Below are 13676 nucleotides of genomic sequence, written 5' to 3'. Positions count from 1 at the left end.
CTGCGGCATTCGGGGGGAACACGTGGGGACCGGCGGACTTACCTGATCCAGCGGCGGGACCGAGGAGCAGCGCGGGACCGGCCACGTGGACGAGCAGCGACGGGTAAGTATGTGGTCCTCAGAGGCAGCAGTGAAGATCTTCACTGCTGCTTCTAGGAGTCTGAAAACTACAACTCCCAGCATGCCTAGACAGCCTTTGGCTGTCTGGGCATGCTGGGAGTTGTAGTTTTGCAACATCTGGAGGGCCCCAGTTTGGAGACCATTGTATAATGGTCTCCAATCTGTGCTCTTCCAGCTGTTGCAAAACTACAACTCCCAGCATGCACTGACTGTCCAGGCATGCTGGGAGTTTTAGTTAAGCAACATCTGGCCCTTCAGATGTTGCCGAACTACAACTCCCAGCATGCCCTTCAGCTGTCTGGGCATGCTGGGAGTTGTAGTTTTGCAACAGCTGGAGACACACTGGTTGGGAAACATTGTTTCTAACTCAGTGTTTCCTAACCTGTGTGCCTCCAGCTGTTTCAAAACTATAACTCCCAGCATGCACTAAAAGACCATGCATGCTGGGAGTTGTAGTTTTGCAACATCTGGAGGGCCCCAGTTTGGAGACCATTGTATAATGGTCTCCAATCTGTGCTCTTCCAGCTGTTGCAAAACTACAACTCCCAGTATGCACTGACTGTCCAGGCATGCTGGGAGTTTTAGTTCAGCAACATCTGGCCCTTCAGATGTTGCCGAACTACAACTCCCAGCATGCCCTTCAGCTGTCTGGGCATGCTGGGAGTTGTAGTTTTGCAACAACAGGATGCACACTGGTTGGGAAACATTGTCTGTTTCTAACTCAGTGTTTCCTAACCTGTGTGCCTCCAGCTGTTGCAAAACTATGACTCCCAGCATGCACTAACAGACCATGCATGCTGGGAGTTGTGGTTTTGCAACAGCTGATGCAACCCCCCCCCCCCCAAGCCCCCCCGCCCCGCCACCCCCGTGAATGTACAGGGTACTTTCACATGGGCGAGGCTTTTACAGTGGGTTTCTCGCATCTTGAGATGCAGCAAATTTTGCGCTGGGAAACTCACTGTAACCCCCCCTGCCCATGTGACTGTACCCTAAAAACACTACACTACACCAACACAAAATAAAATAAAAAGTTAAAAACACTACATATACACATACCCTTACACAGCCCCCCTCCCCCAATAAGAACGTCCGGTACACCACTGTTTCCAAAGCAGAGCCTCCAGCTGTTGAAAAACAACAACTCCCAGTATTGTCGGACAGCCGTTGACTGTCCAGGCATGCTGGGAGTTTTGCAACAGCTGGAGGCACCCTGTTTGGGAATCACTGGCGTAGAATACCCCTATGTCCACACCTATGCAAATCCCTAATTTAGGCCTCAAATGCACATGGCGCTCTCACTTTGGAGCCCTGTCGTATTTCAAGGCAACAGTTTAGGGTCACATATGGGGTATCGCTGTACTCGGGAGAAATTGCGTTACAAGGTTTGGGGGGCTTTTTCTTCTTTAACCCTTCATGAAAAGGAAATGTTGGGGTCTACACCAGAATGTTAGTGTAAAAATGTTTTATTTTTTACACTAACATGCTGATGTTGCCCTATACTTTACATTTTCACAAGAGGTAAAAGGGAAAAAAGCCCCCCAAAATTTGTAACGCAATTTCTCCCGACTACAGAGATACCCCATATGTGAGCGCAAAGTGCTCTGGGGGCGCACAACAAGGCCCAGAAGGGAGAGCGCACCATGTACATTTGAGGTGATTTGCACAGGGGTGGCTGATTGTTACAGCGGTTTTGACAAACGCAAAAAAAACCACATGTGACCCCATTTCGGAAACGACACCCCTCACGGAATGTAATGAGGGGTGCAGTGGGAATTTACCCCCCACAGGTGTCTGACAGATCTTTGGAACAGTGGTCCATGAAAATGAAAACTTGTACAGCCCACTGTTCCAAAGATCTGTCAGACACCAGTGGGGGGCAAATGCTCACTGTACCCCTTGTTACGTTCCTCAAGGGGTCTAGTTTCCAAAATGGTATGCCATGTGTGTTTTTTTTGCTGTTCTGGCACCATAGGGGCTTCCTAAATGCGACATGCTCCCCGAGCAAAATTTGCTCTCAAAAAGCCAAATATGACTCCTTCTCTTCTGAGCATTGTAGTTCGCCCATAGTGCACTTCAGGTCAACTTATGGGGTACCTCCATACTCAGAAGAGATGGGGTTACAAATATTGGGGGGTATTTCCTGCTATTAACCCTTGGAAAAATGTGAAATTTGGGGGGAAACACACATTTTAGTGAAAAAAAAAAATTTTTTTTTACATATGCAAAAGTCGTGAAACACCTGTGGGGTATTAAGGCTCACTTTATTCCTTGTTATGTTCCTCAAGGGGTCTAGTTTCCAAAATGGTATGCCATGTGAGGGTTTTTTGCTGTTCTGGCACCATAGGGGCTTCCTAAATGCAACATGCCCCCCAAAAACCATTTCAGAAAAACGTACTCTCCAAAATCCCCTTATCGCTCTTTCCCTTCTGAGCCCTCTACTGCGCCCGCCGAACACTTAACATAGACATATGAGGTATGTGCTTACTCGAGAGAAATCAGGCTACAAATATAAGTATACATTTTCTCCTTTTACCCCTTGTAAAAATTTTAAAATTGGGTCTACAAGAACATGCGAGTGTAAAAAATGAAGATTGTGAATTTTCTCCTTCACTTTGCTTCTATTCCTGTGAAACACCTAAAGGGTTAAAATGATGACTGAATGTCATTTTGAATACTTTGGGGGTGCAGTTTTTATAATGGGGTCTTTTGTGGGGTATTTCTAATAAGAAGACCCTTCAAATCCACTTCAAACCTGAACTGGTCCCTGAAAAATAGTGAGTTTGAAAATTTTGTGAAAAATTGGAAAATTGCTGCTGAACTTTGAAGCCCTCTGGTGTCTTCCAAAAGTAAAAACTCATCACTTTTATGATGCAAACATAAAGTAGACATATTGTATATGTGAATAAAAAATTTTTTTATTTGTAATATACATTTTCCTTACAAGCAGAGAGCTTCAAAGTTAGAAAAATGCGAAATTTTCAAATTTTTCATCAAATTTTAGGATTTTTCACAAGTAAAGGATGCAAGTTACCAAAAAATGTTACCACTACGTTAAAGTAGAATATGTCACGAAAAAACAATCTCGGAATCAGAATGATAACTAAAAGCATTCCAGAGTTATTAATGTTTAAAGTGACAGTGGTCAGATGTGCAAAAAACGCTCTGGTCCTTAAGGCCAAAATGGGCTTGGTCCTGAAGGGGTTAATGAAACAACACAGTGAATGGCATAAACATGAAAAAAATAAAATTACCTAAGTCTAGAATTGCTAAGATTTTTCGTAACTTCTTATGTCAGAAAAATTAACAAAAAGCGATCAAAAGGGCCCCTTAAAGCAAAAATGGTACTGATAAAAACTACAAATGATAACGGAAAAAAGTCCTCATAAAGCTCCACAGATAGAAAAAAATAAGAATTGTATAGGGGTCAGGGGACAATTGTAAGCATACTAATTTTCTTGCAAAAAGTAATATTGTTTTTTTAAACAATATTCTGTATAAATTGAATATTGTCATAATATTACCTTAAGAATAAACATGATATGTTGTTTTATTCGTAAAGTACACTGTGTAAAAAGGAAACCCCTCAAAAGTTGCAATATTCCATTTTTTTATTTTGTGGTAAAATTAGTGAGGTCATTGCATAGTACAATTGCTCCTACATAAACAAACCCTAATTTGGCTCTGTAGGTGAAAAGTTGAAAGACTAATGGCTATTGAACGTCTCAGGAGGAAGAAAAACAAATGCAAAAATGAAATTTGGCCCGTCATTAAGGCCAAAACAGACTGCATCATTAAAGGGCTGAAGAGGAATAAAGTTAACACTTTGGAATGATTAAGTCAAAGTTTTGACCTTGAAGGGGTACTCCAGTGGAAAACTTTTTTTTTTTAAATGAACTGGTGGCAGAAAGTTAAACAGATTTGTAAATTACTTCTATTAAAGAATCTTAATCCTTTTAGTACTTTTTAGCAGCTGTATACTACAGAGGAACTGTCCAGAGTAGCATAGGTTGCCATGGGGATTTTCTCCTGCTCTGGGCAGTTCCTGATATGGGCATCAGGTGTCAGCAGAGAGCACTGTGGACAACACAAATTTTTTTTACAAAAATAAAGATTTTCCTTCGTAGCAAACAGCTGCTAAAATGTACTGAAAGGATTTTTTAATAGATGTAATTTACAAATCTGTTTAACCTTCTGGCACCAGTTCATTTAACAAAAAGTTTACCACCGGAATACCCCTTTAAACACATTTGTAAATCACTTCTATTTAAGAATCTTAATCCTTGCAGTACTTATCAGCTGCCCAATGCTCCAGATGAAGTTGTATAGTTATTTTCTGCCTGATCACAGTGCTCTCTGTTGACACCTCTGTCCATGTGAGGAATTGTCTAGAGCAGGAGAGGTTTGCTATGGGGATTTGCTTCTACTTTGGACAGCTCCTGACATAAACAGCAGTGTCAGCAAAGAGCACTGTGGTCAGACAGAAAAGAATTATACAACTACCTCTGTAGCATACAGCAGCTGATAAATACTGAAAGGGTAAAGATTTTTTATGACCTAAATTGAGCATTGTAAAGAAACCCATTAAAAACAGCGCTGAAGCAGTTATGTACAGATAGGTATGCCCTTGAATAAAAGTTATAATGGTGGAGATAAAAAAAGTTCTGGTTATCCTTTGTGATTGTTTTATGTTACTTGTATGTTTCTAAAGAACAAGCCATTGCATCTAAGTACAGTCGATGATATCTTTTAAATCTGTATCTCCTGCAATGAAGATAATGATTGTGCTCTTTGATACCATCTGTTTCAAGCAACTGTATGTTTAAATGATCTTTCAGCATCTTGTGAGGTTATTTTGATAGACAAAGAGAAGTTTCTCCAGCAGTGGTAAATCAGACTCTCATTTTTCAGCCTCCATTTGCAGAATGATAGCTAGCAGCTACCTAAATGGTTGCTTTAGGCAAATCATCTATTTTTAAGGGCTCTATCTTTATATATACATAATGCATGTTGTATTAAGTGCATATTCTCACACACTGCACAATGATGTACAAGCCCTGGCAAAAATTATGGAATCACCAAACCTGAACATGTTTTTCCTATATTTTACATCTCCTAGCAAGTACATAAATCACAGCTATGATAGAAAAAAAATGTTTAAAAGCTAAATGAAACACAACTGAAACAAATTAAAGGGAATTATTTTATCAATGACACATGTTTTTCCAGATCAAGTACAGGAAAAAGGTTGTAGAATCACCCAATGATGATAAAAAACATGGAATCACATATTGCGCACAAGAGTAAAACTGCAAATTAGTCCAAAGGTAAGAAGGAAAGTGATAATAGACATTACTGAGCTGTGGAAAGTGGAAAATTGATAAACAATTGAAACAATGGGAAGATTATAAAATTCCAAGATGGAAATCCAACATGTAGTGGGGCTAAAGATGCTGGTTGTTCTCAGTTGGTTGATTGGTAAAATTTGGGACCAGACAAAATGGAAAGGTTTTAGAAGGAAAACATACAGTATACCAAGGAAGGTGACAAAACGTCAGGATAGAATCTCAAAGCAAGAAGCAATGAAGAAGAAATTAACAAAAGAAGTAGTCAGTGTTTGTGACAAAACTGTAAGAAATTGGCCTAATGAAATCGGATTTATATACAGAAAAGATAAACTTTAGCTGAAGGCTGGGTTCACACACAATATTTTGGTCAGTATGTTTAGCAAAAATTAGGAGTGGAGCTTACACAAAGAACACTATCATGGAAAGAGTTGTCATTTTTTTCTGTGGTATAAATCCATTCCTGGTTTTTCCTAAAAATACTGACCAAAATATTTTAAACCAGGTTTATCAATCTGCCCTAAATCAAAATTGTTTGGTTTTCCTATAACAAACAATGACAGCTCAGCTTTCTTATATTAACAAATTCTGGTAAAATGAAAGTTGAGCTGTGATTGGTCTCTATGAGTAAAACCAGACAGTTTTGGTTTCATGCAGATTGATAAATTTGGTCCTTTGTGTGAACACAGCCTTAAAGGGGTTTTCCAGTAGTTTTTTTTTTTTAGTTTTAAGTATTGTGCCCCTGCTGCAAAGGTAAGTAGTTATTAAATGTACATGTTTTACCTCTCATGGGTGAATTGCTTACTTTTTAATATTTTTATGGTCCCCCCAGGTTCTAAATTGCTCTGCAGTATGGATGACTGTTGTCTCAAGCCTTTCCCGGCATCCTGTTTGGCTCAAGACAACAGTTGATCACAGAGGGTTTGGCTTCTTCTTGTCTTCCCCGACACGCCAGCCAACTGATGATGTGTGTGGTCCATCTGGATGTCTCGCTTTGCCTGCATCATGTGATCCCAGTAGTCTACAGAATGTAGGGATGTATCGAACACAGAAACAGCAGGGTATCCATTTGGACTCACATACATCATCAGGGCGAGGGCTTGCCAGGAAAGGCAAGAACTCAAGTCCCCTGTGATCATCTGTTGTAGCTGTCTAGAGCCAAACAGGATCCTGGGAAAGACTCAAGACCGAAGTCATCCAAACGTCAGAGGAATGTTGAACCTGTGGGAACCATAAAAATAGAGTGGACGATGCTCCCATGAGAGGTAAAACATGTAAATATAACATAACTTAAGTACAAAACTTTGCAGCAGTGGCACAATACTTAGAAGTTAAAAAAGACCTTACCACTTTAAGCAGAAGAAAACAAGGTTACAGTGGACCAATGAGAAGAGATCATGGAGTGTGTTTAACCCCTTAAGGACGCAGGGTTTTTCAGTTTTTGCACTTTCGTTTTTTCCTCCTTACCCCTTAAAAATCATAACCCTTTCAATTTTTCACCTAAAAATCCATATTATGGCTTATTTTTTGCATCACCAATTCTAATTTGCAGTGACATTAGTCATTTTACCCAAAAATTCACGGCGAAACGGAAAAAAAAATCATTGTGCGACAAAATCGAAGAAAAAACGCCATTTTGTAAATTTTGGGGGCTTCCGTTTCTACGCAGTGCATATTTAGGTAAAAATGACACCTTTTTTATTCTCTAGGTCCATACAGTTAAAATGGTACCCTACTTATATAGGTTTGATTTTGTCGTACTTCTGGAAAAAATCATAACGACATGCAGGAAAATGTATACGTTTAAAAATGTCATTTTCTGACCCCTATAACTTTTTTATTTTTCCACGTACAGGGCGGAATGAGAACTCATTTCTTGCGCCATGATCTGAAGTTTTTATCGGTATGATTTTTGTTTTGATCGGACTTTTTGATCACTTTTCATTCTTTTTTAATGGTATAAAAAGTGACCAAAAATACGCTTTTTTGGACTTTGGAATTTTTTTGCGCGTACGCCATTGACCATGCGGTTTAATTAATTATATATTTTTATAGTTCGGACATTTACGCACGTGGCGATACCACACATGTTTATTTTTATTTACACTGTTTTATTTTTTTTAACCGCCGCTTCTAAATGGTTAATACCGCACATTGCTGCGATCGGCGATGTGTGGTATTAGCCGCGGGGACGGCTGTTGATGAGCGCCGGGACCGGCGCGATGTGATGCGGGGTCGCAGCGCGACCCAGCTTCATATCGTGGGAGCAGGCGCAGGATGTAAATATACGTCCTGCGTCGTTAAGGGGTTAAAGGTCATATTTAGTAATGCATTTGTCAAGAAGATAATGCTGGTGGAACGTTTGTCTGGTGTAATGCTAATGCAACAAATAAAAACATATTTATCTAGTCATTCATGGTACTAGGTTACATGTCAGGTAAAGGACCAATCATTACTTGAAAAGTCAACCTTTATGAGCATATACTATTGGTCAGAGGTTGCATGTATACTAGAAGCCGACCCTCCAGCTTCTATGAGTCTCTTGGATGATTTTGTGTTCCTAACTAAGGGTGACTCTACAGTCAATCCCCATTGGTGGTTTTCCAGGCATTTATCCTAGAAGCAGCTTCACACCTGGCCATGGGCTGTGTCTAGAAATTTGGACAAACCCGTCAAAGGTGCAGACCCTCTGTTGTTTTTATTAAAATACTCAAAAGCTGTGGGGACAAATGTCAGGTCACCTGTCCTGGGATTTGGGAATGTGATAAAGCAGAGTATCACCAGTAGGGAGTGCCACCTCTGTATAGTTACTGCATATTACCATTGTTATGTACTTTCGCATAGATTTATCAAAACCTGTCCAGAGGAAAAGTTGCCCAGTTGCCCATGTCAACCAATCATATTGCTTCTTTTATTTAGCAGAGGCCTTAAAAATTAAAGAAGCGATCTGATTGGTTGCTATGGGCAACCCCGCACCTTTTCCTTTGAACAAGTTTTGATGAATCTCCCCTTTCTTTGTTAAAATGTCAACTGCTCTGTTGAATACAATAAAACATTAAAGCAGGCATTTTATGTCTTTAAAGTATACACATTATTACAGTCTATAGTCACGTTATTATAGTCTATTTAGACTTGTTTAGCTATGTTATGTGCAGTACAAATTTTATTCAAATTTTATTCCCCAAGTGTATGTTCACACAACCTCAAATGGATTACTTTTATATTAGGATAAGCCTACAAGGGAAGAAGAGTATATCAGATTTAATAAGATTGATGACTGTACAGCAAAGAAATGGATTTCAATTGAATTACGGTAAAGAATTATAGAGAAGAAAATAAGATTGATAAAGACCTACTATCTGCCAGTCTTGGTGAAGAATTGCTTTCTGCATGTGTTGACAGCCGCTGTGCAGGAGCTCAGGGTAGTGATACAACTGGCATTGGATGTGCTGGCAGCTTGAAGCGTGCTTCCTGTAAGATTCCCAGCTGTGGAATGATCTGAAGATAGGAATCTAATCTTGTAATATCATCACAAGGGTCACTTTAATACAAAATACCCTTACTTTAATTCTGCAACCCCTTATTCAAGAAGAGATCCCGCAGTCTACTGTCATATTACAAGTGTATATCACACATTCATGGAAATCAAAAATTCATAATAGCTAAAAGAACAAAGTTTTTTTTTTGGGGGGGGCAAACTCATCATGAAACCCCAATGTTGTTCCACAAATGGATATAAGATAGGTGACTCAACATATTTGATATGTTATTCAGTACTGTTGAGACCCCAAAGTCAATCCTCTTTTGTCACAGATAAAGAGATGTTCTGACCACAGAAAAAAAGTTTTTTATTCTTTATGACAGTGAAATAAATCACCTTACTAAAATAATTTAGTTTTTAAAGCCATTAGATTATCCTATTTTAATGCCTCTCTTGCGATCCTAAAAATAGGTACTCCACTGGCCAGCGTTCAGAACATTTAGTTGCGAATGCTGTGTGGGCGCTGCAGGAGTCAGCCATGCTCCCTCATAACATCAGACCATGCCCCCTCAATATAAGTCTATGGGAGCGGTATGACAGCTGCCACGCCCTTCCCATAGACTTGCATTGAAGGGGCATGGCCTGACGTCATGAGGGGAAGTAGCTGACCCCCACAGCGTGCACACAGCGTTCAGAACTAAATGTTTTGAATGCTGGCCAGTGGAGTACCTGTGAAATCCTTGAAGGGGCCTTGCTGTGTGGATCAGGTTATTAGACAAAATCTACATAACAGAACAATATGACACACATTCCCCGAAAAAAAAAAACATAAGGCTTAACAAAGACTGAAAAACCTATAATACTCCTGCCATTTGATATTTAAAAAAAAACACAGATCACACCAATTTATTAAACCAAAATAGTTTATTAGTACACCTATAGCCCCAAGCAAGGCCGGTTCTGCCTATAGGCAAAATAGGTAGTCGTCTAAATGTGGATAGGGGATAAGTGTAATGCCGCTGAAGTTGTCCTTTAAGACCCAGTATCCATTTAACTTCGAGCACCGTGACTTTCTATTTGTCTATTTTAGATTTGTAAATTACTTCTATTTAAAAATCGTTATCATTCCATTGGAGCTACTGTATGCTCAGCAGGAAGTTGTATAGTTCTTTTCAGTCTTACCACAGTGCTCTCTGCTGACACCTTTGTCCATATCTGGAACTGTCCAGAGCTGGAGAGGTTTGCTATGAGGATTTGCTCCTGCTCTGGAGAGTTTCTGAAGTGGACAGAGGTGTCAGCAGAGAGCACTCTGGTCAGACAAAAGAAATTCAAAAAAGAAAATAACTTCCTCTGTAGTATATAGCAGCTGATAAGTACTGGAAGGACTAGGATTTTTAAATAGAAGTCAATAACAAATCTGTTTAACTTGCTGGCACCAGTTAATAAAAAAAAAATGTTTTTCACCGGAGTACCCCTTTAAGGATCCCCTTTTCATCTGCTCCCAGATTGACCAGTAGGGTCACCTCCTCAGCATACCACTCTCTGATGAGAGAGATTGTTGGAAAGAAAGAGGGGGCCACATCTTAGTTTAGGTGACCCTTGGGCTGGTGGGTGACAGAGGAGCTCATTTATTTAACATGTCAAAAAATAAGTAATCTTTCTCTGTGCAATAAGTAGAATTTAATAGAATTAATGGGATTGCAGGAAAAAAACTGTGATACAACGTAACAATGCTGTATATATTCTAAAATACACTTATACTTTAATTATTTTCTAGCAAAACTTACTCCAACTACTACAATATAAACAATACTCTTTCCTCTCATTGCACACTTACCATACCTTGTTTAATATCTCTATACTTGATGATCCAACTTTCATCCCAAAACATTCTTTGTCTTTGGTATTGAAATCCCTAAAAAACAAACCAATATAAAAATAATTAAAAAATCTAAAAGCAAGATACCAAGCTAATATACAGTCATGGGCAAAACTTTTGAGACTTTTCACAATATTTGCTACTTCATTGTTTTGTCGATCTTATACGGTAGTCTAATGTTTCTATAGTTCACTGAAGTGGAATTATAAGCATTCAATTTGTTTTCAAACTTTTGTTGACAGGGGAGAGACGGGGTCCCATGCAGGAGATCGTGGGGGGTCCTAGTGGTCGGACATTCCAGCAATCAGACACTTATGTCCTAGCCTTGGAATAGATGTGTTCTTGCTCGATAGTTCTCCTTTAATGATGGGGTGTCATACTCCTGAGCTGTTACATCATCTAAATCCAATTCCCAATCAATACTGGCAACGTGGTGCAATAGGAAGATATTTCATAATTTTTGGGGATGCCCTCTTATAATTACTCTTTAGAGTCAAGCCAAAACTAATATTTTTGGTGTCCTGTTCCAACAATTCCTGCTGGATCCTCTGATTATAAGTTGTTACCTCTTTCAGTCTCCTTAAACCATCTGGGTTCACACTACGTTTTCCCCCATACGGGAGCGCATACGGCAGGGGGGAGCTAAAAGCTCGCGCTCCCGTATGTCACCGTATGCGCTCCCGTATGCCATTCATTTCAATGAGCCGACCGGAGTGAAACGTTCGGTCCGGTGGGCTCTTTTTTGCGCCGTATGCGCTTTTACAACCGGACCTAAAACCGTGGTTGACCACAGTTTTAGGTCCGGTTGTAAAAGCGCATACGGTGCAAAAATGAGCCGACCGGACCGAACGTTTCACTCCGGTCGGCTCATTGAAATGAATGACATACGGGAGCGCATACGGTGACATACGGGAGCGCAAGCTTTTAGCTCCCCCCTGCCGTATGCGCTCCCGTATGGGGGAAAACGTAGTGTGAACCCAGCAGATAGCTCCTAACTTTACTCTCTGTAGATAGGTCTCTATTTGCATTGTAGTGGTGATGCCGAGCCCCTACTAGTAATGGACCCCCCCACTTCTGCACTTCACCTTTTTCTTTTCTTTCGCTTTTTATTTTTCTATGCTTATTTCAATAGCGACTGAAAACTTTACTTGTCTATATCTTAATTGTTTGGATTGTGTAATAAATGTTTTTAACCTAGCATTTTTGAGTAATAAGTCACAGAGTGTTTAAACTTGACTCTACAGTAGATATTTAACTTAGAAGTAACCTATATAGAATATAAAACAAACGTTTCTGCCTTAGCTACTAAAAATGGGATATTTACCACAGCAGAGAGAATGAGGCCTGCTAAAATGACCGCCACAGGAATTGCTATTGCCATCCGAATATCAGATGGGAGGCTGCACTCCCCACAGTCCGCAGAACACGTAGTGCATGCCTCTTCTTCTTCACAAATACCATTACCACACACTGCAGGAGAAGAAACACAAATGCATTTTTACAAATCCTGTTTAAATGGGTTTAAAGGGGTATTCCACTGGCCAGCATTTGGAACATTTAATTCCGAACGCTGTGTGCGCGCTGCGGGGGTCGGCCATGCCCCCTCATGATGTCACGACACGCCCCCTCAATGCAAGTCTATGGGATTGAGTGTGACACCCGCCACGCCCCCTCCCATAGACTTGCATTGAGGGGGTGTGGCGTAACATCACAAGGAACGTAACTGACCCCCGCAGCGCGCACACAGCATTGGGAACTAAATGTTCTGAACGCTGGCCAGTGGAGTACCCCTTTAAGCTGATGCATTTAGAATGTAACCAATCATACCATTCATTGATATCTCAGTCATCTAACCAGATTTACATAACAGAGTGACAATATTAGAGGTGATATGGAATATCAAGTTGGGAATTTTATATTCCAAACTATGATGTGTCGAAAACATTCTGTAGCCCACATATATAAATGCACCATATTTTTGGTGCATTTGGCATGTAAATGGTGACATACACTATGTACACTTAACATATTAAGTATTTTTTTCATGGAGTTTTGTGGATTGAGTGTAAAAAAGGGTCCACTTTTCGTCTTCATAAACTTGTATCTATGTCACCTTAAAGGGTACCTCTCATCAAGTAAACTTTTGATATATTTTAGATTAATGAATGTTGAATAACTTTCCAATAGCATGTTAATGAAAAATATGCTTCTTTCTATTGTATTTTTCCTGATCAGTCCTGTCAGCAAGCATTTCTGACTCATGCTGGAGTCCTAAACACTCAGAGCTGCCAGCCTGCTTTGTTCACAGCCAAACAGGCTGTGAACAAAGCAGGCTGGCAGCTCTGAGTGTTCTCCATTGTGAACAAAGCAGACTGGCAGCTCGTAGTGTTTAGGACTCCAGCATGAGTCTGAAATGCTTGCTGCCAGGACTGGTAGGGAGACCCCTAGTGGTCATTTCTTCAAATTGGAAAATTAAATAGAAAGAAGCATATTTTTTAATAACATGCAATTGTGAAGTTATTTTGCATACATTAATCTATAATATATCAAAAGTTTTTTTGATGAGAGGTACCCTTTAAAGAATCAAAGAGGAGAAGTTGACGAGCTAAGAAGAGAAAGAAAAAGCCATCAATAGACTGAAGAGGTGCCAACTACGAGACATAGAAGTAGTGGATAGTGAAACCAGTGAATAGTGAGAGAATGGGTCCAAGGCAGAGGCCTTTATATTTAGCAGAGTGAGTAGTCTGGTGTAATGAAGAGGGACAGTGACAAGCCCATTATCCTCTTGGAATATTAGCCTTGAGCCAATAGTGATCGTCTAGTGTACAGTCAATAGCCAATAGTTAATTGTCTA

The 13676-nt window shown here is 40.0% G+C and overlaps 1 protein-coding gene across 1 annotated transcript in view; it reads right to left on the bottom strand.

Annotated features, from left to right (window-relative positions):
- Positions 1-13676, bottom strand: part of LOC130361107 (atrial natriuretic peptide receptor 2-like) — a 145054-nt gene that overhangs the window by 92932 nt on the left and 38446 nt on the right. Inside the window, exons 7-9 of the mRNA XM_056563713.1 lie at positions 12147-12292; positions 10781-10858; positions 8819-8979 (exon numbers count right to left, since the gene is read on the bottom strand). Coding sequence (XP_056419688.1) covers positions 8819-8979; positions 10781-10858; positions 12147-12292 — 385 coding nt within the window. The remainder of the gene's footprint in view (positions 1-8818; positions 8980-10780; positions 10859-12146; positions 12293-13676) is intronic.

This window comes from Hyla sarda, chromosome 1 (genome assembly GCF_029499605.1).
Source record: "Hyla sarda isolate aHylSar1 chromosome 1, aHylSar1.hap1, whole genome shotgun sequence".
Lineage (NCBI taxonomy): Eukaryota > Metazoa > Chordata > Amphibia > Anura > Hylidae > Hyla > Hyla sarda.
Note: the sequence above shows the minus strand (reverse complement) of the source record. Positions and strands in the feature narration are given on the sequence as shown.